Here is a 27,074-nt window from a genome sequence, read left to right as displayed (position 1 = left end):
CAATAAATACTATGTTTAGGTCTTTTTTTTTTCATATCCATAACTGTTGAAGTTGAGTAGATCCATTTCAATACCAGAATTGCATTTTGTAGATGGGAGTTAAGGTGCGATTGTACTTTTCATTTGTAAAGCTTAGGACTTCGATAAATTCTTTTATCTAACACAATTTAAATATGAAAGTTTGTCCTCTAGAAATGGAAATATTGAATGGATAGATTGGAAATTATGAGATTTGAATCTTTTTTATATATCATTCATGTTCTTTATATACACGCGATATGTGACGTTACCCAGCAGGCACATGTGCATTTATATTTTATTATAATACTTTGCATTTTACATAATAGTGTATGATTTATGCTTAAAAGATAACTCTTTTAGTTTTGATTACCATTTCAGTTAAAATTTTTCCAACTTTTTAACAAACAAAAAAGTTCACATGATTTCTAATATACTTTAATCATGTTTTGGAGCTTTTGTATTCTAATATTTGTCATGACAATCACCTTAAATGCCCTTGGTTTAATTTTTATTTTTGCAAAATATCCCTAGCTTAAGATAATTTGAATCAATAATTTAATAGAATAATTATAAAAATATACTCAAAATTATATCAACGGTGCAAGATGTTGCTTACTTGAAACTAAAGTTTTAAAATCTATAACCAATTTCTGAATTGATCACCTGCCGAATAGGGATGGATTGGTGATTTAGATAGTCGGATTAGTGTAAAGATATAATTAAAATAAAAAAGAAATAAAAATTGGATGAATCAAGCAATTCTGGGCTTTCCTACAACCAGAGAGGCCCCACTAGTTCTAGGTCGAACTGGGCAATTCCAATTTTGGGCTTTCCGAAAACACTGCTTTAAACTATTATCATGTCTTAAATGCACCTATTTTCTTGAATAACAATCATTATCTAAAAATAAGAACTTGTTGGTCAACTCGATCCTGGGCAAAACCAATTTTATTCACAGAGTTAAATAATCAATTACAACAAATTTTAGATAGTTCTTAATTTATATGTGAGGGAAAACAAAAAATCTCGATGTTCACTATGATGTACTCCTCGTCGCCAAGCAAAATTAGATATTACACTCAAGGGTGTGCTCTTGGATGCACCTATTCAAATATGTCCACCTCCTAAAATTTGCTATGGATTCTGGTTATAAAATTTCTACATATTGATAATTTCAACCAACGGAAGCATGAATTACAAGAAAAATAACTTTTGTGTTGAATTGAATGGGAGAAACTAGGTAAGTGAGAAAGAAAATTGATAAACACTTCGTGAAAATGTTAGAAGTCAAGATCTTTATGTTTTTAGGCACAAATTAATATTTTCTCAAGATGATATTTGCACCATGCTGGTAATAATCAATGTACATATAAGTTCTCCAAGCAAATTTATTATTGAGATATATAAAAAAAAATGACTGAATACTTATATCGGCTCTACAAATGCTAGAGTACTGTAAGTTCTAGAGCACTAGAATAGCATTCCTTTAAAGAGAATAAGTGAGCATAAGAAATTTTGATAGCTAAAAACTATGTCAACAACGTACACTGTGCTTGAAAATGAGATCCAAAAAGTAGATTACAAAGAGAGAAAGTGAAAGTGCAGAGTGTGCCTTAGGCACCTTGTGCTTGCACACTCTCTCCTTTTGGTTCTAAGATCCCCATAGACAAGCGTATTCCCATATTTAAACTGAATATTTCTGAATGTGGGAATAGAAAATCACTAACTTCTCTCTCTATAACAATACAAAATTTCACTTTTCAATGGCTGATTCTCCAAAAATATTATATTAAAATAATTCAGTATTTTGCAATGCAAAAATGCAATATTTTAAATGCTTTTTGGAATTTTCAATTTGATTCTTTGTATATCATCATATTTGTATTATTTTTAGAGATGCAAATTTATGGATCAACTTTAGAAATTACAAAATGTATTTGCATAATCTAGAATACATTTCAAATGTTGAACCTATAGAGAACAAGATTTGACTCGTATTTGCCAACGCACAATAAGCTTTCCCTTCAAGTAATCAACTAACAAAAAAGTATGTATACATAACTAAAGCTAGCAACGGGTTGAGCCAGCCCTGGTCCTTATAAGGGAATATGAACCTGGCCTGGTACACTGCGAAGAGGCATTGGGCCAGGCCCGGGTTAGACTTAATAGATCTAAAGTAAAAATAGGGGAAAAACAGAAGAACAGAAAAAGGATCAGGCCTTGCTTGCCCTATCGCAACCCATGCCCAACCCTGGGGTCACATTTTGTGGCCCGGGCCGCCCCATTTCTAACTCCATATATGATTAAAATATAGTGTACCTAAGCTTTATATCTATTTTCTATCTATTTCACATTAAGCGAGTGGGGGTCGCCCTTTATTATTTTGATACATGTCCTTATCAATTCCATTTTGCAATTCTGATTGGTTTGTTTCTTTGAATTCCTTCTATATATTCTCTGTTATATTTATCACTATTTATCTCATACCCTCTCTCTTAATAAAAATGCTTTTTTAAACATATTCTCTCTCTTCATTTGTTTCTCTGATCTTTATCTCTCTCCTCTCACACACAAGTTTTTATAGTATCTCATTTACATTCTCTCTCTCCATGCATGCCTCTCTCTCATACTCTCCCTCTTATTTAAAAATACACTTTCTCTCTCTTTACATATTTCTCTCATTTTTATCTTTCTTTGCTCTCTTTCTCTCACACAAATTTCTATATTTTTCTCATTTGCTTCTTTCACACACATAAGTGAAAACCAGCTCTCTCTTAAATATAACCACTCTTCTCATTTATTTTTCTCTTCTTTATCAATGTCCTACTCTCTCACACAAGTTTCTATGTTTCTATCATTTCCATTCTCTCTCACACGCACACCTCTCTTCTTAGTTAACAACACACTCTTGTTCATGTATTTTTCACATTTTATCTCTCCTAATCTCTCTTTTTCTCTCTTAGTTAAAAGAAATTATTTTAGTAAATTCAAAATAAAAATATAACTAAAATTACAATATTACTTACATTAGTATATGTAAAAAAAAATCCATTCTCTATTTATTCATGCCTGTTTTTCCATTGTCTATTTTTTTATATTTTTTATCTTTACTTTTTTGTAAATTCTAACATCCAAATCTAAATTATAAGAATAAAAGAAGATTTGCTACCATAATAGAATTATTCAAAAATAAATTATTTACTCATATGTAAATAATATATTTACTGTTATTTTATATAAGGATATTTATTTATAAGTAAATAATATCTTTATTAATGTAAGTAATGATAATTTCAATTAATTTAGCAAATAACATAATTGAGAATACAAAAAAGGAGAAAAAAAGATATAACAAAGAAAACTAACTAAAAATGTAAATTATATAAGTAAATAATATAACTAACTGTAATTTATTAGCGAGAAAGTGTTATTTCATAAATACTTACTTAAAAATGCAAATTACATCAGCTAAAAATAATTTAACAACTATAGTATTACTTATATTTGTAGATATAACAAAAAATGGAAATTACTTCTCTACTATTTTTTATTCATCAATGCTTTTTATTGTGTTTTTTTTTTTTTGCATTTTGTCTTTGTAAGGAAAAAGAAAAATTGCCCCAATATATGCTAATAATTCTTGAGTTTAAGAATACTTATTTATAATATTAATAATATAGAAATTATTCATACGAAAAAAGTAATATTTTCATTATACAATTATTCTATGTTTACTATTAATTAGCTAAGAGGACTCATATTTTTATATTTATGAGAGATATGATGGAAAGTACAATTTCATTAAAAGACAAATAATATTCTATCTGTTTTTTCATTTTTGTATTTATTCTTATTATTTTCCTAAATAATATTTACTTGTAAGTAAATAACATACTTTGAAATATAAGTATATAATATACTTTCTACAACTTTCTAAAATTATATTTACTTATAAACTAATATAACAATTTCAACTATGGTATTAAATAATGTAATTAGAAAAGCAAAAAAAAGAATAAGAAAAGATAAAAATCATTTGATGCTGCAAATTATTGTAGGTGAATAATAGAATTAAATTAGTTTTATCCTTTGGCATTTTTTGTTTCTACTTTGTTGCACTTCCCATAATCTAAACTTAATTTCAGAAATATGTGTAGAGAACTATTATTTAATAAAAGCCATATGTGAAAATGGAACTAGCAAATTCTCTCTTTTTCTCTTTATAATCGATTCTCTTTTTAAGATATCATATCTGGATTGAAAGGTTATTACAATGATTAGCATATAATCTCACATATAATATATGCGTACATCACTTGTGTTTATAAAACAAGGCACCTCATAGTGTACTTCTTCTTGAGTTCAAATTGATCGTTCATTTGTTGAGTTTCAATTTCTAAGTACAATGTGTAAATTGCCCAAACCAGGCTGATAGCCCTTGAAGGCCCTACCCGTTGTGGGGCTGGGTTTGGGCCCCTTTATAGTGCTTGTTGCATAGGGTGGACCTGAATTTAAAGGTTGTTAGCTTAATATGCCAATATCGGGCCTTGGTACTAGGCCCAACAAGTCCCATTTTACACGAATTTTCTATTTAATTGTATGCAAATGAGTCATGCTCGACCAAATGGTTTTTAACGTGTTGGGTCCCCTAACCCTACCCAAACTGACCAGGTCTAAATTAGACCAAGACCCGGATTGGGTCGAGGTTAATTGGATCTCGACTAACCAGCTGGATTGAGTCAGATAAGGTCTAGAAATAAAAAATATGTAAACATTTCTCTTAACTATTTCATAATATATATTTATGTATAGCTTGTACTTATATCTATTGGGTTGGTTTGACCCATCCTGACGTGATCCAATACGGTCCAAGTTGGACCCAAACCTGAACCCGACTTGCATAAAGTTAAGGTCAGGTAGACCCAAACCTAACCTGTCAGGTCCATTGTCTAGGTCTCGACTAGGACCCAATTCGGGCTTGCCCATCGGATCTATGGGTAACCCGTACCTGTTTCCACCCCTATAGGCCTGAAACGCCCGGCCTGCTCTTGGCCTCTTTATAGGGCCATTGGACCTAGTCAGGCCTGAATTTAAGACCGGTTAGCTTAACGGGCCAACCCATGATCTTCCTTGGCCATCCCCGGATGGCCTCCGGCCCGCTTAAAACTCATTGCATTGATAAGATATTATTTTTGTTATTTTCCCCTAATTGTTTTATAATTTTTTATTTTATCAAATGAAGATTATCAGGTAGGATGCATGCGTGCCCAAACTGTTGTGGGCACACAGTCGTGGTTACGCAAATAGTTGACTGCTTACCATTACATTGCATCCTACCTAGGGATTTCCCGACTAGCATAAACCTTTTCAATTGGCTGGAATACATTAAAAATGCAAACAATAAAATTTCAATTTGATGGCAGTTTTGCAGTTTATAAATCGCCAATCGTGAGGCAGAGTTGGTTACCAATACCAAATTTCATAAAACTTTCATAATAGAATTCATTTTTTTAATAATACAATACTTGTCAAGAAAAAGTATTCTACTATATATTTAACTATAATATAGACTGAGTCTTTTAACTATAATATAGACTTAGAGTCTACCTCATGGATAAATTTATATTCATTATCTTTATTTTAGTAGTATACTGGTAGGGGTTGCCAACCAATTCTCGAGCAACCACAAATTATAAAAAGGATTAGAAACTTACTCATTCAAATGCAAGCTTATAAATTTTAAAGTAAGATACCAACTTAAGTTCATAGAACAATAAACAAATAAAGGGAAGTCACTAATTTATTATGTGATTCATGCATTGGGATTAGGTTGAATATGGTGGAAAAGTATAAAATAAAACTATTTATTTTTAATACAAGGAGGTTTCATTCACTCTCCACTGTTAGATGTGTAATCGAGTGGTTGGAGACGTGCCAGCGAGCCGGCCCAAAGTCCCAAACAAAATTCCTCCAACTTTATGACATACTCTAATCTGTCAAATTTAACATTTGATTATTAATATCCTTCTAACAAAAATAAATAGTCTTATAGTTGATGCTTGGAATTCCTTTCTTTCTCTTCAAGCTACTCATGGCAAAGAGTCATAAACTGTTGGTATAGGTCTTAGAAAGACCTGCGAAAAGTACCCCAATTTGAATGAGTAATAGGTTGAAGTTCAACTTCAAATCATATTAAAACACTAATTTTAGTAAATCAAATGAATGAAATTAAATCTAATATTCAACACCCCATTATTTGCAAAACTTTGAGAAAGAGAGAAGGGGGATCAAAAGTTGCTTAATTCCCAGTCTTTTACTTTTAACATGATGACAAAACAAAAACTGCTCTTTTCTTCTTTTTATGTTGCTTTTACTTTTTATTTTATTTTTATAATTTTAATTTTTTTTAAAAAGTAAAGAAGTTATTTTTCATTGTTGAAATGTTTTTAAGTTTGCAAACTTTAAAGGGAAAAAAAATTAAAAACAAACATGAAACTCTCAAAGATTTTTACTTGAACATGGGTACTTTAAATTCATCTTCCAAGGTTAATAACAAGCTTTATTTTTCATAATAAAAATCTTACTTTAAGGGCATTTTCGGAATTCATAGCCATAAGAAACGGTCTCCCCTATGAAGAATATTACATCTACTTAAAATTCAAATAATACATATTAAATGAAAATTTATTTATTTGTTTATTCATTTGAAGCAGCGCGTGTAACGAGATTTCCTGAGAAAGGCGGAAGTTATTGCATTAAATGACTGCCGCCCTTTCCCTCTTCATTCATTCTTCTCAAAATCTTCCCCTTCAACGGCCAAGATTCTCTTATCGAATCCTCACGGGAAATTTGCAACCATCAGATTCGAATAAATTTGCAGGCCTTGCTGCTTTTCTGAACAATTTACCATAAGGAACAAGCAACATCAACGCGCATTCCTGGAATCATTTTCCCAACTATTTTTGCAATTAATTGTAAGTATTTTTTGAATTTTTTGGTATTTTTTCGTTGATTTCTTGGTTGAATTTTGACAGTGGCTTTAGTGATTTCAGGAAATCATTTGAATTTGAGTTTTGCTGGAAATATGTTTAGAATTTGAAGATTTCAGGGCTTTGTGACGAATGTTCAGAGTTCGAGAAGATGGAATTACTCAACAGAGGTCTTATGTACGTCTCTGAAGTCTAACAAAATGCAACCAATGATTCGAGTTTAAATTCTTTTTTTTTTTGTTTACTTTTCATGTTATGTCAGTTTTTTTTTTTTGGTTAGGAATTAAGATATATATGTTGGTCAATTTATATTTTGCACCATTTTTTCCATTCATTGATATAATTCGTTTTCTTTTATTTTGTTAGGATTGTTCTTGGCTATGCTTATCCTGCTTATGAATGCTTTAAGTGTGTTGAAGAGAATAAGACAGATGTGGATCAGTTAAGATTCTGGTGTCAATACTGGTAAGCATGAGCTCCTTTTGTTCTTTTCTCTGTGAGGGTTTTTGTGTATTACTGTCTTTCAAATTGGTGTTTCGCTTAGGTTCAGATTCATTTGCTTTTCGTTTTCTTTTTCTGGTTTTCTAGGTATGACTACCATGTGGAATTAATTTTATGGATTTTGGAGACCTCGTAAAATTAGAGTTTGGATTCATATTTGGTTTCTTTCTGTTGAGTTAATGATTTCCGGATTTTAGAATTGATGTTGGATTGCTTCGATAAATAATTGATATCAGATGTCAGTGTAAATCTTCTGTATGCTTAATGTGCTCAGGCATCTAGTTTCTTATTTGGCTCTTTTGTTTTTGAATCTATTGGACCTGTTGAATGTTTTAATGCCAAGTAGTTTATTCAACTTTCAAACACATATTTGGAGATTATTTGCATAAGGTGACCAAAGCCATGGTCCATGACACCTGGCTCTTAGGACTAATTACTACAGAGAGTGGTTTTGTGGTGAATCTCAAGATGGATTGTTTTGGATTGGTGGAAATTGAAATTGTATCATGGTCAAATGGGGTTTTGAGGAGATATAAAGAGTTGGGGGGGGACTTATTATCATGATTGTTGAACTGGGAGGAAAGTAACAGGGATTGGATTTGCATTTGGCCATTTATAGCAGTCCCTATAATGGTTTGCATTTTCGCATTTATGGTTCAAGGGGCTCAGCCAGGACCCATTTTTACGTTCATGTGGGAGGAGGCAAGTGAACCCCTGTCTGTGAATTTCAGTTCTTCAATGGGAATGGAGCTCTTTTTGGTGGATAAGTGATTAGGATTAATAAGGGTAGCACTTGTATGTGTATTTAAATGTTATGTATTATGAATAGTAGATAGAAATACTAATTTATGATATTTTTAGTCGATGATGCATCATGTCTGTCTGGTATGTACTGATATCCAAGATTAAATACATGAAACATGAGGAGACTCATCATGACTATATTCATATGAATCTACTCATACTCATCTAGATGTAATTAAATACGAGGAGAAGGGTTATTTGGACAGTGTGTAACATAAAATAGCAGCAGATTAGGGGAAAATGGTCCCTCTTGTGGATTCGAGCTATCCATGTCATAGGGAAGTGACAGTTATGATGCACCTCTTTAAGGCTGCTTAGAGCTCAAATTTGATGATTGCAGCTAATGAACCTGTACTGATGTGTTCGTGGATTATATTACGGATATTCAGTGTGATTGTTTTTTCGGATGTGAAATGTTCCTAAGGCTTCTAGATCTTCCTCTGATGGTTGTGGTGAACGGATTCTACACCAACACATGTTAAGGGTCTTTCCAATTATGTTCCGTGGGTGATTGTTGCTTGTTTTTGCCTTTGCGAGGGAGTTCTTGATTCAACTAGTAGCTGCTGTACTTTTCGTGAGAACTGGTCTTTGGTGATAACTTAGACTAAGTGGCTTCTCCAAATTGAAGAAAATCTCCTAAAAATAAGCATAATTAGGATTTGACATGGACTTCTTCTGGTGGCCAGCAGTACACACACTACAATGATCCTACCCATAGATTCTGTGACTGAGCAAAATAAGGCGAAACAGTTGTCTTTAGTTTTGTTGTATTATAAAGCACGAAAGAGACATATAGCATGGTTGTGCTGCACAACCATTATCTTGATGTCATTTGTATTTACTCCTATCATGCATTTCCCAACACCATGGATGCTATTAATGTTCTTTAGCTGAAAGCATCCTATATCCAAATCCTTTCCTTCTTTTTTTTAAAAAGAAAATTAGGGTGAGGCCTCTGTTGTATTCAACCTAAGATGTTGTGCTGAAATTGTTAACACCATAATTATAGCTGAATCATTGGTCTTGTTGACATTATTTGATTGCACTTGTTCATATTTTCATTCTTTTGTAATTTACGAGTCAGAAACCATGGCCCAAATATGAGGCCTATAATATCTTGCATCATAACCATTAACTTGGTAAAGAGGTCCTTCACTGTACACCATGAGAAAGCACCAAGTTAAAACTGTTTAAAAGCCCTACTCATGCATGCCGCTTACTCATATACGCTTGTTTTAAGCTGTATTATTGCAATGCAGAATGAAAAGGGCAATTGTCAGCAGATGTTTACATGGATTGATGAACATTTAATAGAGATTGATGGATCTAAATATTTTTATCTGAACCTGACCTGGTAGAATTTGGTTTTCAATGAAGAAAACACCAGTTGTTACTGAGGTGATCTACTTGGCATGGGATGAGATATGAAATGCTTGATTCGTATCTGTATAGCAGGATGTGGCTGAGTAACTTTCGCCAAGGCCATGCTGTGGGGTGTTCAAGGGACAATTCACAAAACACTAAAAAAAAGAAAATTGTAAAAAATAAAAAAATAAAAAATATTTAGAAATGTTTTAAGATGATTGGGATGGTTATTAAGATGATCGGGATGGTTATTAAATGATTTGGGAACTTTTCACATAATTCAATTTTTTATTTTTCTGGAATATTTATGGTATAATTCAGGATTTTAAATAGTCCATCTTTTATATTTGTTTTCAACTTCTATAGTATTTTAATGATCTCTATTACTTCTTTTAATTTCTGCTGATTTTTAACTGTTCTTAACAATTTTTACCTTTTTATTAACATTTTAACATGGTGCACAGTACTCGGCCAAGTCCACTCAGACTCAGCCTAGTAACTCGCCTTGGCACAGGGTCGAGTCCTGCAGCCAAGGCAAAGAAAACATTGATTTATATAAAGGCGAGTGGAATATTGATCAACGACTTTTGATGCTTGACTAATATGAAGGCACCGGGAAATACTTGCACAAGTTGAGAAGTGATTGATTATCTAGTCTGAGTGGTTGTTCCTTGCCCCTCTGATATCTTCTAGTTAAGAATTATCCATTGTCAAGAGGTCCAAGTTTCCGATGTTCAACCTATGTTGGTGATTCCATTTCTAAGTAGTAGGAGAAGAATATGGAGTTCTTGATTCCTGATCAGAAATTGGCCTATGTTAGACTTACAGGGATTTTTCTCGATATAGAAAACTCTATTGTTCATGCGGCATGAAATTGTTTCATGCTGCATAATATGATAACTGACGTCAGGCATCTCTGCAAATCTTTGGCCTTCCATTGCTATCATGTTACCTATATATACATTCTATAGCAGTTTGGATGGAAATGAGTCATCTTAATAGGCAGTTCAAATCTTCATATTTTTGTCAGATAACAAGTCAAAGGTTGTAAAGTACTTTGACACTTGTTAGTGGGTCTACAGGAACTTTGGATGTTCTCTCTAAATTGAGATCGTCTTAATTGAGATATATCCTAGGAAGATCTTAGTTCCTTTTATCTTGTGCAAACCAAAGGATGAAACGTTGTGCAGAAATCTTCAGGGCTTCAGAATATGATGAATGTATCTAATTTAAGGAGGTTATTGTTGTTTTCAAACAAGCTCCTTGTGCTTGACATCTAAGCTGTTCTAAATTTGGTGTGGAATAACTTTTTGCTCCACACACATCTAAGCATTTCCGTGGAAAATGAAAATATGAACTTCTAAAGAGGGATTGCAGCATAAGCCAAATGCATTATTTGTATTGTAACCCTTTCAAGTTCTCTGAATCTTTCAGGATCATTGTTGCAATGTTGACTGTCTTCGAGAGAGCTGGAGACGATTTTGTTTCATGGTAATGCAAAACCAACCCATCCTATCTATGTGCGATACGTATTCTATATACATTTTTTTTTTTCATTTGAAATGGCGAAAGGAGGTCCTCAAGAGATCTTAATTTCAAATTATTCAGAAAGGAATAACCATTAAAAGCTTCTTTAGATTCCCTTCTCTTCTTACTTCTGTGTTTATCAATATTTGGAAACGTAGTGTCTTGTTGCGCTAACATTTTTAATGCACATGACTGTGAAGGTTACCGATGTATGGTGAAGCAAAAGTCGCATTGTTTGTTTACTTGTGGCATTCAAAAACAAAGGTATTCTTCTATACATATACATTCGCACAAAAAGAAGCATTATCAGTGTTTGCTGTGTTTGTCACTGGCCCATCCGAATCCAATCTCAAACATATCAAGATCTCTAACTTTGTGTGTGTTGTCTTACATACTTCAAGTCAGCAAAATAAATCTAAAAAATGTTATAGTGCGCTCTTCGACAATGAGTCCATAAACATTTAACAATTCGTAGTCATGTATTCAGATTGATTTATTTTGGTTTGAATTAAAGTATCTTTTGGGTTTAGGGAACGACATATGTTTATCAAACATTTGTGAGGCCATACGTATCAAAGCATGAGGGAGAGTTTGATAGGCATTTGGTCGAGTTCAGAGCCCGAGCTGGGGGCCTATTCCTTATGTACTGGCAATGTGTGGCTAGATATGGGCATGCGAGGTTCTTCGAAATCCTTGAATATCTTTCTTCGCAATCTTCAGCATCCAATCACCCTCAGGTATATAGGCAAATCTCTCTTTCTCATATGTTAGATGAGCTGAATCTAGGCCCAATGCATTGACTCTCATAGAAAAATGAGGGCAGTTGTAGTAGTTACAGATCAAGAGTCTCACATTTTGAAAACCACATCAACACAATAAGATATAATAACCTAAATGCTGATACATAAATCATTGTGCAAACTACAAATATTGTATATTTAGATGCAATCTCACAAAATCTTTTCTCAAGAATAAAAAAATAGCCTACCACAGTCACATATTTGAATGCTAACACTAAAATAAAATGTTTTGACTATTCAGAATAATAAATCAGAAGCTCAGCCAAGCCAAGCAGAGAGAGAAGAGATATTAAAGGCGGCGCAAGTTGCTATTCCTCATCCTCCTCCACCAGAAAAACAATCGCAGGGGAGAAAGATGACCGGATTTCAGAAGACCAAACGAGTGTAACTCGGTTGACAGCAAAGAGGAATAATTCGTCCTCAATTCTCTCTCTCTCTCAAAGAGGAATAATTTCATTAAAAATTCTCTCCATGAGCCGGCACTTCGAAGCTATTTGTTTACACTCGGATGCTGTAATTATATTAATATTTCGACCTCTCGCTACTAGTATCGACATCTGTAATATAGCAATCTTGGACCTCTCTCTCTACGAGTATCGACCTCTGTAATATGGCAATGTTCAAAATCGCAAACAACTCTCTCTCTCTCTCTCTCTCTCTCTCTCTCTCTCTCTCTCTCCACTGGTATCGACCCCTGTAATATAGCAATGTTCAAAATCTCAAACAATTCTCTCACTCTCTCTCTCTACTGGTATTGGGGTTATGAATCCCAAGAACCTCTCTTTTAACTCACACGCAGGGCTATTGCCATTGGGGCCCATAAATGAAAGCTCTCTCATCTGAATATTAGGATATGGAGCTCTGAACGGGGAGAATCCCTCTCTCTCCGACTTGGGAAGAATCTCTCTCTCTCTCTCTCTCCTGAAGATTTTGATAGGGGATAATCACTCTCTTGAAACTGAAACCTCACTCACTCATTCAGTCTCTCTTTGAGGAAGAATTTAATTGGGCACAGTCCCTCTCGGGAAAGAAAGTTCAATTGGGGACCGTCCCTCATTCTCTCCAACGTTTAGGATCGATCCGAATGCACAAAAGACTCAGAATTTCACTATTTTTTCTTAAAAGGAAAACAAACCACGAAACCCTGTAATTACAATTAGCAAACCAAGACCTCAGCGCCAAATAACGGTGAGCCCGGCCGCCACCGTTATCTTCCCCTGATCCCAAGGATCAACCTATCAAAAACCCTCGATATCCTGTCAAACTGCCTCGATAGAAAGCTAACGCAGGATCTAACCGGAACCCTAAAAATTGCGCCGGGAAACCTCGAACACAGTCGCCGGAAAATTTGGATTCCGGCGTCCTCCCAGACAAAGTCGCCGGTAAATCTTGACCACACTCGCCGGAAAAAGCTATTTCCGGCCTCACTAGGAGAAGCGGCCATAGGCTGGAGATAAGCCCAAGCCGCTTGTTTGACGAGCCTATTCTTTATAGAGATCTCGCGCCCACCAGAACCCACTGGTTCGCACGCAGTTGGTGACTGGATCGCATTAGGTGAGCTCGGTAGAAGATCGCGAAGGCTTGTGTATGATAGCGGCTTGAGGGTTGTGTACGAGAAGTCACCGAGGGTTGTGTATGGTGAGAGGTCGAGGTTTGCAAGTTCTTTGGCTTCACAGGCGGCCATGGGAAAGCTCGAGCGTTGAGGTTTTGAGGGTAGCCTGAGCTCGATGGACACAGTGGCCGGAACCGTGTTTCGACGGCGAAGTGACGGGGGATTCACGGCCACCATTTTGGCCAGAATCTTGACCGGAATGTGCAGGGAATTGGAGTAGCAGAGGAATTAGGGTTTGATGGCAGTAACTTTGGCACAAATTTAAAGATACATTGGACAGAACTACGAGTTGGTGTTTGATGGCAGGAAAATCGGCCTGATTGCAGGAAGAAAGAGCAAACGCAGATAACGCCGATTGTGGTTTTATTACCTGAACTTTAACTGGAAATTGCCGGAAGAACCCACAAAATCCGGTTTAGGGTTTCACGCACTGAATTCAGCCCCAATTTACAGGAATAACGGAGAAAATGAGTGTAATGGCCGAAATTTTAACCAGGATTTGCAAAGAGTAGCGGAAAATCCAAGGGTCAGGGTTTTTAGCTTACCTGGAGAGAGGTTTCTGATAAAAATTGCGGCCAAAACCCAAGGTTTCCGGTGAAGGTGCCCAATAGTAAATTTGTGGTGAAGACCCTGCGAAGTTTGTTTGCTTTCTTTCTTGCGGTTCTTTAATGCGTTTTTATTAGGGTTTGGACTTTCGTGGCTTGTTCTCAATTATTTGAGAGAAGCGGAGTCGCCATCGTTTATTTTTTCTATTTTTTATTTTTTTTTGGTTGATTGGAAAATGAGTATTGTTTGTCTACTCTTAATGGGCTGGTATCTGATTATTTATTCCTTGATTGATTATTAGTGTTTAAAATTTGCTCGGGTTTATTTGATTTATACTTTTTGCCTTTTTTTTATATATACAGCGTTTTTGCTTGGAGAGACCAAACGACACTTGGCTTCTCTGTCCATCTTTTAATCTTATTCTATCTCTCTAGAAGACGGCTCACGCGCCACAATTTTCTCTCTTTTCTAACGACGATCTCTCACTTAAACTGGCGGAGCTATCCTTTCCGTTACGCCAACCCCATTTGCCACTTGGCCCTGTGGCCTCCTAATGAACACACTATTTTCTTCTCTATCCTGCTCTTTAAGCTGAGCGGCCCGGGGCCAAGGTTAGCCCGGCCTCGTTCGTTTTTCTTTCTTTCTTTATTTTTATTTTTATTTTTATTTTTGGACTGGCTTAGTGATGCAGTTAAAAATTAAACAAAAAAATTTAATTTTTTTTTAGAAATTTAGTAGGATGGGAAGTTTTCAATTTTTAGAGTTTTACCTTCTTATTTCTTGTTTACTTAAAGGTCATGCATGATGTTGGTGGCGTTAACATGGCTTAAGATTAATATATTTGTATAAGAATTTAGAGATTTAAGGGATTTAGATGTGAAAAGTATTAGATAAAAATTGAGAAAAGTGGAAGGTATGAGAATAAGTGATTTGCATAAGAATTTAGAGATTTAAAGGATTTAGATATGAGAAGTATTAGATAAAGATTGAGAAGAATAAAAGGAAAAATAGGTATCTTAGTTGTAAGATAAAGATTGAGAAAAGTTGAAAGTATGAGAATAAGAGATTTGTATAAGAATTTAGAGATTTAAGGGATTTAGATATGATAAGTATTAGATAAAGATTGAGAAAAATGGAAGGAAAAATAGGTATCTTAGTTGTAAGAGAAAGAGAGAAATTTTTAGTTTTTTTTTAGTTTTTAGTTTTTATTTATTTTATTTTGTATTTAAGGGAATGAAATCCCTCATTGTGAAATTGTCATAAGAGTGATTGGTGATTCAATAAAGAGTTTAATGAAAAGAACTTAGAGTGAACTCTCAACCTTTCATTATTATTATTTCTTTTCATTTGTCTAGTTTATTATTTTCTTTTGCATCACTCAGCTAATTCTAATATTTACTTATTTTTTCATCTTTCTGGTTTATTATTTACTCGTGCATCACTCAACTCATTCTAATAGGGCTAGACTGAGCCCGGACTAGCCCTGACCCGCCCTTTGCCATTATTACCTATCTCTTGGCCTTTTCTATAGAAGGCTACATATCTCTCCCTCCAAATTCCTCGTCGCTCTCTCTCTCAAATTTCTCCCTTTCCTATCTGACGGTCTATCCCATTTATTCTTGACTAAATTAGCCTCTCTGTCTTCCAAGATATTCCATGACCTAAAAGTCCCCATTTATTGTATGTTATTTTTCACCTTTTTCAGTTCTGATTCTCTTCTCTTACCGGTCTTCTCTCTCGACACTCTTTTTATAAATTCAGCTCATTAATCAATCAAGCTCATGCCCGCATCCTCCCTAACTTTATCACCTTTTTATGGATTCGCTCTTCTCTCTTTTCTTTTTGTCGATGCAACTCTTCGTATCACATAAAATATGGCCTTTGATAGAGCAGAATAGGTTGGTACGTGTGTGTGGCTATAAGGCCTTTAAACGTGTAATATTTTTCTCTCTTATAATTTAATGCTTATCACTAAAAAAAGTGAGACTTCTCAAAGAGATAAAGTGCCGTTATTTAACGACAAGAAAGTAACCACCCACTTCTTAGGATTACAGGGTCACGGTTTTTCAGAGATTTCAGGAGAAAGCCGAACGTTGGAGAACAGCCTCCTCCATCGCACGTTTTATCAGAGATTTCAGGAGGAAGCCGAACGTTGGAGAACGACCTCCTCCATCCCTCCTTAAGAAGGGTTTTATGGCCATGGAGAGGTACACGGAAATTTACAGAGTTCTCAAAGTTCTAGTAAAAACTTGATCTGCGATTAATAGTCTAAAGATACTACCCTTAATCCTAGGAGTGGGTCCAGCTCACTGAGAGTCCACAAAATTATTGATTTAGCTAGCAAACAACATTTTTCTTAAATACAATTAAATTTATTTTTAAACTTTTAGGTATTATCTATAAATTTAAAATGGCATCTAGGCTAGTCATGCTAGAATATCCAAACTTGAAAAACTCAATAGGACCAATTTTTCTATGTGGAAAAGAAAAATTGGATATATTCTTTTTCAAGATAGGGTAGATTATGTCCTAGAAACAAAACCACCAGTTTTAGAGCCTAATGCCAATGGTCAAGCTAGAAGAAGACTTGAAAAATGGTTAGAAGATGACAAAGTAGCTAGGACTACTATGTTGAGCTTTATGGAAGATGATTTAATTAGAGTATTTGAGGATTACACCATAGCTCAAAGTATGATAGGCGCCCTATCTGAAAAGTATGGGACCACTTTTAAGATCCATGTACAATTATTGTTAGAAAAATACAATTATTGCAGAATGAAAGAAACAGACTCAGTGGCCGAACATATCAATAAAATAACAGTGCTCGCAAATGACCTTGCTGCAGCTAAGAATCCAGTCCCCTATCATATGCAAGTGTCCATTGTCCTTAACAGTCTCCCTCCATCTTGGGAGTCTGTTGTAATTGCATTGAACCATTCTGCACAAGGGATAACCATGTTAAATATTCTCATGCATCTTAGTATTGAAGCTGAGAGAAAAATGAGGAAGAAGTCAAATGAGCTCCACTTTGCCCAAACATCTTCTCAGATCCTCAAGAAACTTTTCAATTATCAGAAAAATACTAGGTATAAAGGAATGAGGAAAAAATTTTAAAAATAAAAAGAATAAGGTTGAGAATACCTGTTTTTATTGTAACAAAATTGGGCACATCAAGTTTAATTGTCTTAAGCTGAAAAATAAAAATAGGAACCAAAATGACAACCAAAATAGGACTTGATCTGCATAGTCCTAGAATAAGTAGTTGCCGATCATGACCTGAGAAATTGATGGGTCGACCCAACTTCACTCGACATGTCTCGAAGATCAAGGATGGATTCACAGAATTGAAAGAGCTTGCAGTCGGTAACCAGCGGATTTATATGGGAAATGACACCTACTACGATGTACTAGGTGTTAGTATTTTCAAGCTGTGTTTACCAGGAGGAGCAAATCTCTTATTGACTGATACATTTTATGCGCCCAATATGAGGCGCAATTTGATTTATGTCCCAAGGCTAGACGACAAGGGTTATGAAATAAGGTTCAGGTCTGGTTGGGTTACCATTGGGAAGCATTCTAGAGCTTTGGTGTACGGTACTAAAGTTGACAATTTGTACCGACAGAATATTAATGAAAGTTCATCATTTTCTGGTTACTTAGTATTGTTCACTCTGATATATGTGGCCCATTAAATGTGAAAAATATATAGAGTTATGGAATATTTCATAACATTTATAGACAATTATTCACATTATAGATATGTATACCTAATTAGTAAGAAATCAGATGCATTAGAAACATTTAAAGAATATAAAACTGTGGTAGAAAATCAGTTAGGTAGACATATTAAAATTCTTCAAACAGATAGGAGAGGTGAATATTGCCCCGCCTTATTTTTTGAGTTTTGTAAAGAGCAGGGTATAATTCACCAAACAACTATGCCATATACACCATAACAAAATGGTGTAGCTGAAAGGAGAAATAGAACTCTAATGGACATGGTTAGATCCATGATGTGCCATTCAAATTTATCACCTCATTTTTTGGGTGAGGCTCTCAACACTGTAATATATATCATTAATCGTGTTCCAACTAAATATATAGACTTGACCCCATATGAATTATGGACAGGTAGGAAATCTGACTTTATTATCTTAAAAGTTTGGGGTTCTTGGGTACATATGCTTATACTACCATAAAATAGAGATAATTACAAAGTAAAACTATAAAATGCTCTTTTATATGCTATTCAGAAAATTCTAAAGGGTATAAATTCTATAACCATGATACTAGATCATTAGTAGAGAGTCGTGATGCTCATTTCTTAGAAAATATAGATGATGAAAATATTTTAAATAAGCCTATTGACTAACATGAAATTGATAAAGGTAAGGGTCTGAAAGACCCTATTTCTTAGACTCCCTCTACATTTGGTGAGAATGATTCAATTGAATCAAGTATACCAGATATGCTTAAAAGAGCTAGAGCCCCACCTACGACTTTAAAAGAATTTTATGTATTTATGAATGAAGATAATTATTCTTCAATGAGTGAGGATACAATAGATGAACCTCGTAGTTACAGTGAAGCTATTAGCTCACGTGACTTAGCTGAATGGACTCAAGCCATAGATGATGAACTTGATTCTATTAAAAGAAATCAAGTCTGGCACTTGATTAACCTCCCTAAAGATAGAAAAGCCATCGGTTGCAAATGGGTCATAAAGAAAAAACTTAATGCAAATAGATCCATTGATATATATAAAGCTAGGTTGGTAGCTTAAGGATTTACCCAAAGGGTGGGCATAGATACGTAGAAACTTATTCTTCAGTAGCAAAATTTTCATCTATTATGATTATCCTTGCATTAGTTGCATATTATGATATAGAATTATTTCAAATGAATGTCAAAACAACTTTCTTAAATGGATAATTAAAAGAAGATATATACATGAAACAACCAGAAGGATATGTAATTAAAGGCCAAGAAAACAGAGTATATAAAATTAATAAATCTTTATATGTTCTAAAACAGTCTTCTAGGCAATGGTACTTTACTTTTCATAATGCAATCATTGAAATTGGTTATATAGCCAATAGGTTAGACCATTGTGTATATGTCTAGAATAGTGGGAGCAATTTTGTTATATTGTCACTATATGTGGATGATATTTTGATAGCCGATAATGATATTGGCATGATTAACCATACCAAATCATGGCTAAGTTCTCATTTTGAGATGAAAGATATGGGAGAAGCCTCATATGTATTGGGCATTAAGATAACAAGAGATAAAATTTCAAGACTTCTATGTTTAGAAAATTATTTAGAAAGTGTTTTAAAGAGATTTAAGATGAAAAATTACAAGCCCATAGATACACCTGTTTGTAAAGCCTTAAAATTATTTAAGAAAATGTAGCGATTAAATGATAGTGACAATGCTAAAATAGAAAGAATTCCATATGCTTAAGCCGTAGGATGCATAAATTATGTCATGTTGTGTACAAGACCTGATTTGAGTCATGCATATGGTATTGTAAGTAGATTTCAGAGTAATCCTGAGATGGCTCATTGGCAAGCTATAAAAAAGATACTCAGATATATTCAAAAAACTAAAAATTATAAGTTGTACTTCCAAGCTAACAACTTAGAGGTTACTGGGTACTCTGATGCAGATTTTACAGGAGACCCAGATGATAGAAAATCAACCTCAGGAATTGTATTTCTCTTTGGTGGTGGATGTGTTTCTTGGTCTAGTAAGAAAGAAGGTTGTGTAGCTCACTATACTATGGAAGCCGAGTATATTGCTTGTAGCATTGCTACAACTTATGCCATCTAGATTAAACGTTTCATAAATGATTTGAAGCTGGATATAGCCGACGAACCTGTTAAATTTTTTTTGTGATAATCAAGCTGCTATTTCATCAATTAGAAATGAAGCTTATAGTTCTTAGGGTAAGCACATTGAAATTGATTATCATTATATTTATGATATAATTGGAAAGAATGAAATAACTGTAAGTTATTTGCCATATTCAGATATGATTGCTGACCCTTTAACAAAGGGATTGAGTGCAAAAATATTATCAAAGCATATAGTTTTGATAGGACTTAAAAATATTTAAGTCAGGAACTCCTAAATGGGATATTTTTTGATGTCTTGGTCATGAGAGGAAAAACCGCATTAGCGTGAAAAATCATGACATGATTTTGGATATTTTTTGTTATGAGATGTATAACCGCACTTGCGTGAAAGCGTCATGACAAAAATATGCACATAAATGTTAAATTCATTAAGTGGTAAAGACTTTATGATATTTCAATATATCTGGCCCTCATGGCCAAGTGAGAGATGTTGGTACATGTGTGTAGCCATGGGGCTTTTAAACGTGTAATATTTTTCTCTCTTATAATTTAATACTTATCACTAAAAAGAGAGGCTTCTTAGAGAGAGAAAGTGTCGTTATTTAACAGCTAGAAAGTAACCACTCACTTCCCAGGATTATAGGGCCACATTTTCTCAGAGATTTCAGGACGAAGCCGAATGTTGGAGAACAGCCTCCTCCATCCCTCTTTAAGAAGGGTTGGCCATGGAGAGGTATACAAAAATTTATAGAGTTCTCACAGTTCTGGTAAAAGCCTGATCTTTGCGATAGATAGTCTAAAGACACTGCTCTGCCCTTAATCCTAAGAGTGGGTCCATCTCTTCTCTCAAGTTTTTTCAACAGAATAGCAGACCAAGATTTGTATCGTCGATCATAAATAGTTGGAAAATGCTCTAATAATTATGATGAGCTCTTCATGTCATTTGTCACAGATTGAAAAATCACCCCATGATTCGAAAATTCATATGGTCAACGATCTAGTTCAACCCTTGGAATTGCCAAATATATTTTATAAATATATGAGAATTTTACCCTATGAGAATTGAATTATTTAATATTTTATACTTTTGCAACTATTCCAAGCCATGATCATCTATTTAATTATGGGTATTATAAAATTAACTATAAATGATTGATTGTTAAACAACTCTTCTCTCATGTATATTTAGACAAAATTTTCTTATTTACTTGATTGTTCAATTATTTAGTCAATACGAATCACTGATTTGTCCAATTTGGAGAGAGTAAAGTGGTAGAAAAATGTTAGGTATCAACCTGATTATATTGAAGTAAAGTGCACCTCATAAATCTAGTGAGAAATGTTGTTCTTGTGAAAGGAAAGTGTATATTGTGTACTAGGTTAATATAGAAAGTATATGTTACAATCAATATATGTGGCAAGGGTAGGTATAGTATTTATATTTTATGGTAAGTTTAGATAAAATTTAGATGTCTGTGATTTAGTTTCTATTATTGTCAGCAATATTTATCTATATATAAGACAAGCTTGTACATTTATATTGATTAATGGATACTGAGTCTCTTCAAAGAAACTTGATACTCTTCACATGGTATCAGAGTCGTATTCATTTGTGTTCATTCCTCGTCCCTGAAACATTGTCGCCAATTTTCAAGATGGGTTTGTTGCTCACCCAGTTAGTGCAACTTTTGTCAAATCGTGTTTCGACTATCTGATTTGTCTTCTACCGAGTCGTGTTTGGACTCTCTAATCTATCTTTATGCCGAGTCGTGTTTCGACTCTCTGATCTGTCTCTCTACCGAGTCGTGTTTCTCTACTGAATCATTTTTCGATTCTCTAATCTCTCTCTATGTCGAGTCGTGTTTCGACTCTTTAATCTGTCTCTATACTGAGTCGTGTTTCGACTCTCTAATCTAATTTGTCTCTATGTCGAGTTGCGTTTCGACTCTAACTCTCTAATCTGTCTCTATGACGAGTCGTATTTCGACTCTCTGATCTGTCTCTCTACCCAGTCATTTTTTGACTCTCAAATTTGTCTCTATGTCGAGTCGTGTTTCGACTATGTAATCTGTCTCTCTACCGAGTCATATTTCAACTCTCTGATCTGTCTCTATGTCGAGTTGTGTTTCAACTCTTTGATCTGTCTCTCTACCGAGTCGTGTTTCGACTCTAAAACGGAGAATCACCCGGTTCTAGAGAAGACCCGGTTCTAGAGAAGAACCAACGATTCTGTACAGTAAATTGCTCATGATGTCATGAATTGTCTGACTAGAACCGATGATTCTGTGCAGTAAATCGCTCATGACGTCACGAATCTCTTGCCCGGCTAGAACCGGTGATTATGTGCTCTAGCTCGGCGATTTTGTGCAGTAAATCGCACATGACGTCATGAATCGCCCAATTCTGTACGGAGAATCACCCGGTTCTGGAGATACTCTAGCTGCTCATGACGTCTCTCTTGCCCAGCTAGAACCGACAATTCTGTGTAGTAAATCGCTCATGACATCATGTATTGCCCAATTCTGTACGGAGAATCACCCCGTTCTAGAGCTGCTCTAGCCGCTCATGCCGTCATGAATCACGTGCCCGGCTAGAACCAGTGATTCTGTGCTTTAGCCGACCAATTTTGTGCAGTAAATTGCTCATGACGTCATGAATCGCCCAATTCTATACGAAGAATCACCCGGTTCTAGAGATGCTCTAGCCTGGCGAGCTTGATTAAAATCGGCAACCAATTCTGTACGGAGAATCACCCGGTTCTAGAGATGCTCTAGCCTCTCATGACGTTATGAATCGCTTGCCCGGCTAGAACCGACGATTCTGTGCTCTAGCCTGGCGATTTTGTGCAGGAAATCGCTCATGACGTCATGAATTGCCCAATTCTATATAAAGAATCACCATGTTCTAAGAAGCTCTAGCCGCTCATGACATCATGAATAGCTTGCCCAGCTAGAATCGGTGATTCTGTGCTCGAGCCAAAATCGCTCAGTAAATTGCTCTTGACATCAGGGCATTTTTGTAAATTTTATTTTTGGGTTAAAATGGATCCATGGTGTCCAACAACCTCCAGGCCACGTGTCTTAACCACAAGCCCCACACTCCTTCATGTGTTTCACATGCATTAGGGGTTGGCAACAGAGTAGTATTTATTCCCAACAATTTTCTTTCGTCTGTTCGATGTGGGATTATTGTAATAAAAAGGTAATAACTGAAATAGTAATATAATATAATCTTTAGGTCGGGCCGATAAGAACACAATTCAAAGTGTGATGTGGTGGTTAACACGTCATTTTCTCACCTGGATATTGTAGGTTCAAATCGTGGTCATGTCCTTCCCTAACAAAAAAATAAAAGTTTTTTGTAAAAAAAATTATGGTTCTTATCAAAAAAGAAAAAGAAAAAAGTAATACAACAAAATATCTTTTTCTTGTCAAAAAAATAAAGATATAAAAGTTTCTTGTAAAAAAAAAAAAGGTTCTTTTCAGAAAAAAAAAAAAAAAAAAAGATAATACAACAAAATTTCTTTTTCTTGTAAAAAAAATAATTGTTTCTTGTAAAACAAATATAAGGTTCTTGTAAAAAAAAAATAAAAGGTTTTTGTAAAAAAAAATCAAAGGTAATACAACAAGTATTTCTTGTCAAAAAAAATAAGAAGGTTGGATTTGTTCTTATTCGTAGAATAAAATAATTATAAAATGTAAACCAATAATTTCAATTTAAATATATAATATTATAGTTAGTTAGGTTGTAATAATTTTAGATATAGTTTGTTAGGTTATAATACTTTGGTTTTTTTTTTTTAACGGAGAAGGGTTCTCCGTCAATTTGATATTTTGGTGAGCATTTTTCATCGATTTAATTCATTCTTTATTGTAGTCCATGTATGATTATATACTCCATCCATAATAATTCTATGATTTTTTTTTTATGTGATGTAAATTTAATGGTTAAAATAAGTCCATACAGGGAAAGAACATCTCAATATTTGCATATTGATGAAAAAATAAAAATTAATAATGTAGTACCCCAATTTCTTATTGGTTTCCTAAAAAACAACATTTATAATGAATTTTTAAAAAAATTTTGGATTTTTTTAAAGCTTAATCCAACCTATTCGGCCGATTCTCGATCCAAATGGGGTTTTGAGGTGCCTGATCTAGGGCACCGATCCGTTTTTTAAACCACTGTATATGGTTAAAAATAATAAAATATTTCAACTCATAAAAATTAGTGCACGTTGTATGTAGCATATGATCAGGACCATCTCTTTTCAATTTTTTATTATTTATAGATTTGCTCAATCTATATTATTTGTAAAAATTTAGATTTGATAATTAGAAACAACAATAGATTTTCATAGGATTTCAAAGCGTCCTTGATACTATTGTTAGAAAAAACTAGGTGATCTAACCGCTACATCCCGGTTAGATCGGAACCTTTTGGGTGGTTTTGGTGATGGACCGGTATTTAATTTTTTTTCTCAAAAGAATGTATATAAATTAGAATTTGGTTTGTAATGTATTTTTTAATATTCTTTACATTATGGCAAACATTAAAAATTATTTTTCATTAATACTCACTTTAATTAAAAAATTGATTAGTTAAACTTTATTTTTTTCATTAATTTTCAACTTCATTTGAATATGTTTTGTTTTAATAATTCTTTATATGCTTTTCGTATTTTAGTAGACTTTTTTTTTTATCTTTTTTATTTTTTCAACACATTTTTACATTACCCAGTTAGAATGGTTGAATCAACAGCTTTACCGGTTAGGTCGGTTAAACTGTTTCTGAGTCATGTCTGATTAACCGTTCTAGTTCAATTTTACGAACAAACGTGAAACTATATATATATATATATATATATATATATATTTTTTTTTTTTGTTAAAGACACAGAATAATTAGGAAAACAATTAAAATATATCGGCCCACTACAAAGACTGGATTCCACCATTCCAAGTAATGAATCAGAAAACTTATTATGTCTTGTATCTCTTAGGCATATAAGAACAAAATTATTAAGTCCTAATCTTGTTAATGGTTTAATTGCTATTTATATTAACCCAATATGTAGATATTTATAATTTTTATTTTTATGTACTTGTAATATTTTATTTGATAGAAGTTGGAAGTCTTCCTGATTACTAGTCACAGACAAGGTCTGTTCTTCAGTTTTTATAGCATAACCTATTTTTAAATCAAATGTTCTTTTTCTATATACATTAGATATAGGTATTTTTGGTATATTCCAATTTTATATTTGATTTTCAATATTATATATATATATATATATATATATATATATATATATATATATATATATATATATATATATAGTTTTGACGTACCCCATATTTCAACGATATCACATTGACGCATTATACACAAATCTCACTCTTAAATGAATTGCTTCCTCTCTACTCTTACTGTATAAATGAGGCTGTCCTATCGTCACCCTTCGCTTGCAGTCGGAGCTCGCCAGGCGGTGCCGGGGTTTGTGGGACGTACCCTAACGTGGCGGAATCTTCTCGACGTTTGATGCCCCAGAAACCCGTCTCCACTACTATTAACGCTCGCTCCTTTTTTTGGTTATTTTCTTTGTTTTGTGAATTCTTCTTTTGCAAATCCGACTTTTTCAATTCTCTCTCTTGTTTTGTTTTCTATTTTTTTTTTCTTTGTTTCTTTTTTTGCCACGAGCTCTCTTTAAAATTACTCTATTAAGGAAAAAAATTGTATGAGGATGAGACCCTTAATAATCAAATTAAAACATACCTCAAAAATTTACTAGAATAGGTTTTTTTGATGCAAAAAAACTTTCAATTCGATCTTAAAATATATGAACATGAGAAAAAATAATTTAAAGTCTTAAAAGCAATGCATCTTGTAATATATTATGTGAAATTTTCAACATTTAAAGATTTTCTCAATCTACATTATTTTTAAATTTTTAAATTTTACAATTAAAAATAAAAATAAAATTTGAAACCAGCATAAAAATTTGCCAGTTCTATTTCACGGTACACCTTACTTTAATTCTTTAGGGACCCGCCTTATACAACCCACACCTTTTTTTGTAATATTTTTTTCGAATATTTCGAGCCATCGAAGACCTATGATATATCAAATAAGAAGTGGCGGGCAGTAGATTGAAGTGCCACATAGGATTGGCATATGCGAAGCTAAAGCGGAGATTTGGTGGAAAATATCATCCAAGTACGCAATAATTGGTTCTTATTTTTCCCTAAGTTTCTGTGCGTGTACATGCATACGGCGGTGGATAGATAGTGTAATTAGTATTCCGACCCGGTCTCACATTCTCGTCGTGCGACACGTGTATACCTCTCTCTCTCTCTCCTGGTCCTCTCCACTGATCTCTCTCCCTCCTCCAATAGTGATCCCTATCATAAAAACTCTCGAGAAAATTACAAAAACTCCATGATTAATTTCTCTTTTTTTACAACATTATAACTTTTATCTCAAAATTAACTTTTATAACAAATACCCCATAAGAAAAAAAGTAATAGTTTTTTTTTTACCAAAATGCATTTTGCCTTGGTCGTTGGATGCCATCGGTCTGACACTTGTAAATGCGGTTTGGCTGACTGTTGTTGCTGTCTCGCAGTTTTGTCAATCCGGCGCTATGATGCCTTGGTCTGGCATAAGTCCAGCATATTGTTGTTGTTGTCTGGCCGTTAATGTGGTATGAGTTCCGATTCGACAGTAATATGTGTCGAAACGTCTTTGGTGATTGAGCGTCTACAAAAATGTGCGCCCTTCATACTGTTTAAAAAAGGAAATGTGGTACCTTCATGTATGGGCAAGGATATTTTCGTCCTTCAAATTATGATTTTTTTACTCGGAGGTATTTACTATAAAGGATAGTTTTTGAAAAAAAAATAAGTTGGGGGGATGTTGTAAACAAGTTATGTTAAAGGGGTTTTTGTAATTTTCTATAAAATCTTTTTATTCTCTCTCATAAAAAAAAAACAGTGTATGCTCCTAATGGTACATGCTCCCTAGGGTAAAATTTAAGAAAAAGCCT

At 34.0% G+C, this 27,074-nt stretch overlaps 1 protein-coding gene across 4 annotated transcripts; it reads left to right on the top strand.

Moving 5' to 3' along the window:
• The first annotated feature begins 6,727 nt into the window (after positions 1-6,727).
• Positions 6,728-12,640, top strand: LOC18444475 (putative HVA22-like protein g). 4 transcript variants are annotated; one of them, XM_020673674.2, is made up of 7 exons: positions 6,728-6,995; positions 7,130-7,187; positions 7,377-7,475; positions 11,115-11,171; positions 11,408-11,471; positions 11,738-11,944; positions 12,249-12,640. In XM_020673674.2, exons 2-7 carry the CDS (start codon positions 7,162-7,164, stop codon positions 12,393-12,395), a joined length of 600 nt encoding a protein of 199 aa, XP_020529333.1. In that variant the 5' UTR covers positions 6,728-6,995; positions 7,130-7,161; the 3' UTR covers positions 12,396-12,640. The 4 variants fall into 4 exon arrangements, with proteins under 4 accessions (XP_020529333.1, XP_088708204.1, XP_011627153.1 ...); XM_088852078.1 differs by having other exon boundaries at positions 7,114-7,187; XM_011628851.3 differs by having other exon boundaries at positions 7,074-7,187.
• Positions 12,641-27,074: the final 14,434 nt, after the last annotated feature.

Source organism: Amborella trichopoda, chromosome 11 (genome assembly GCF_054954075.1).
Source record: "Amborella trichopoda isolate Santa Cruz 75 chromosome 11, AtrichopodaSantaCruz75HAP2 v2.0, whole genome shotgun sequence".
NCBI classification, from domain to species: domain Eukaryota; kingdom Viridiplantae; phylum Streptophyta; class Magnoliopsida; order Amborellales; family Amborellaceae; genus Amborella; species Amborella trichopoda.
Note: the sequence above shows the minus strand (reverse complement) of the source record. Positions and strands in the feature narration are given on the sequence as shown.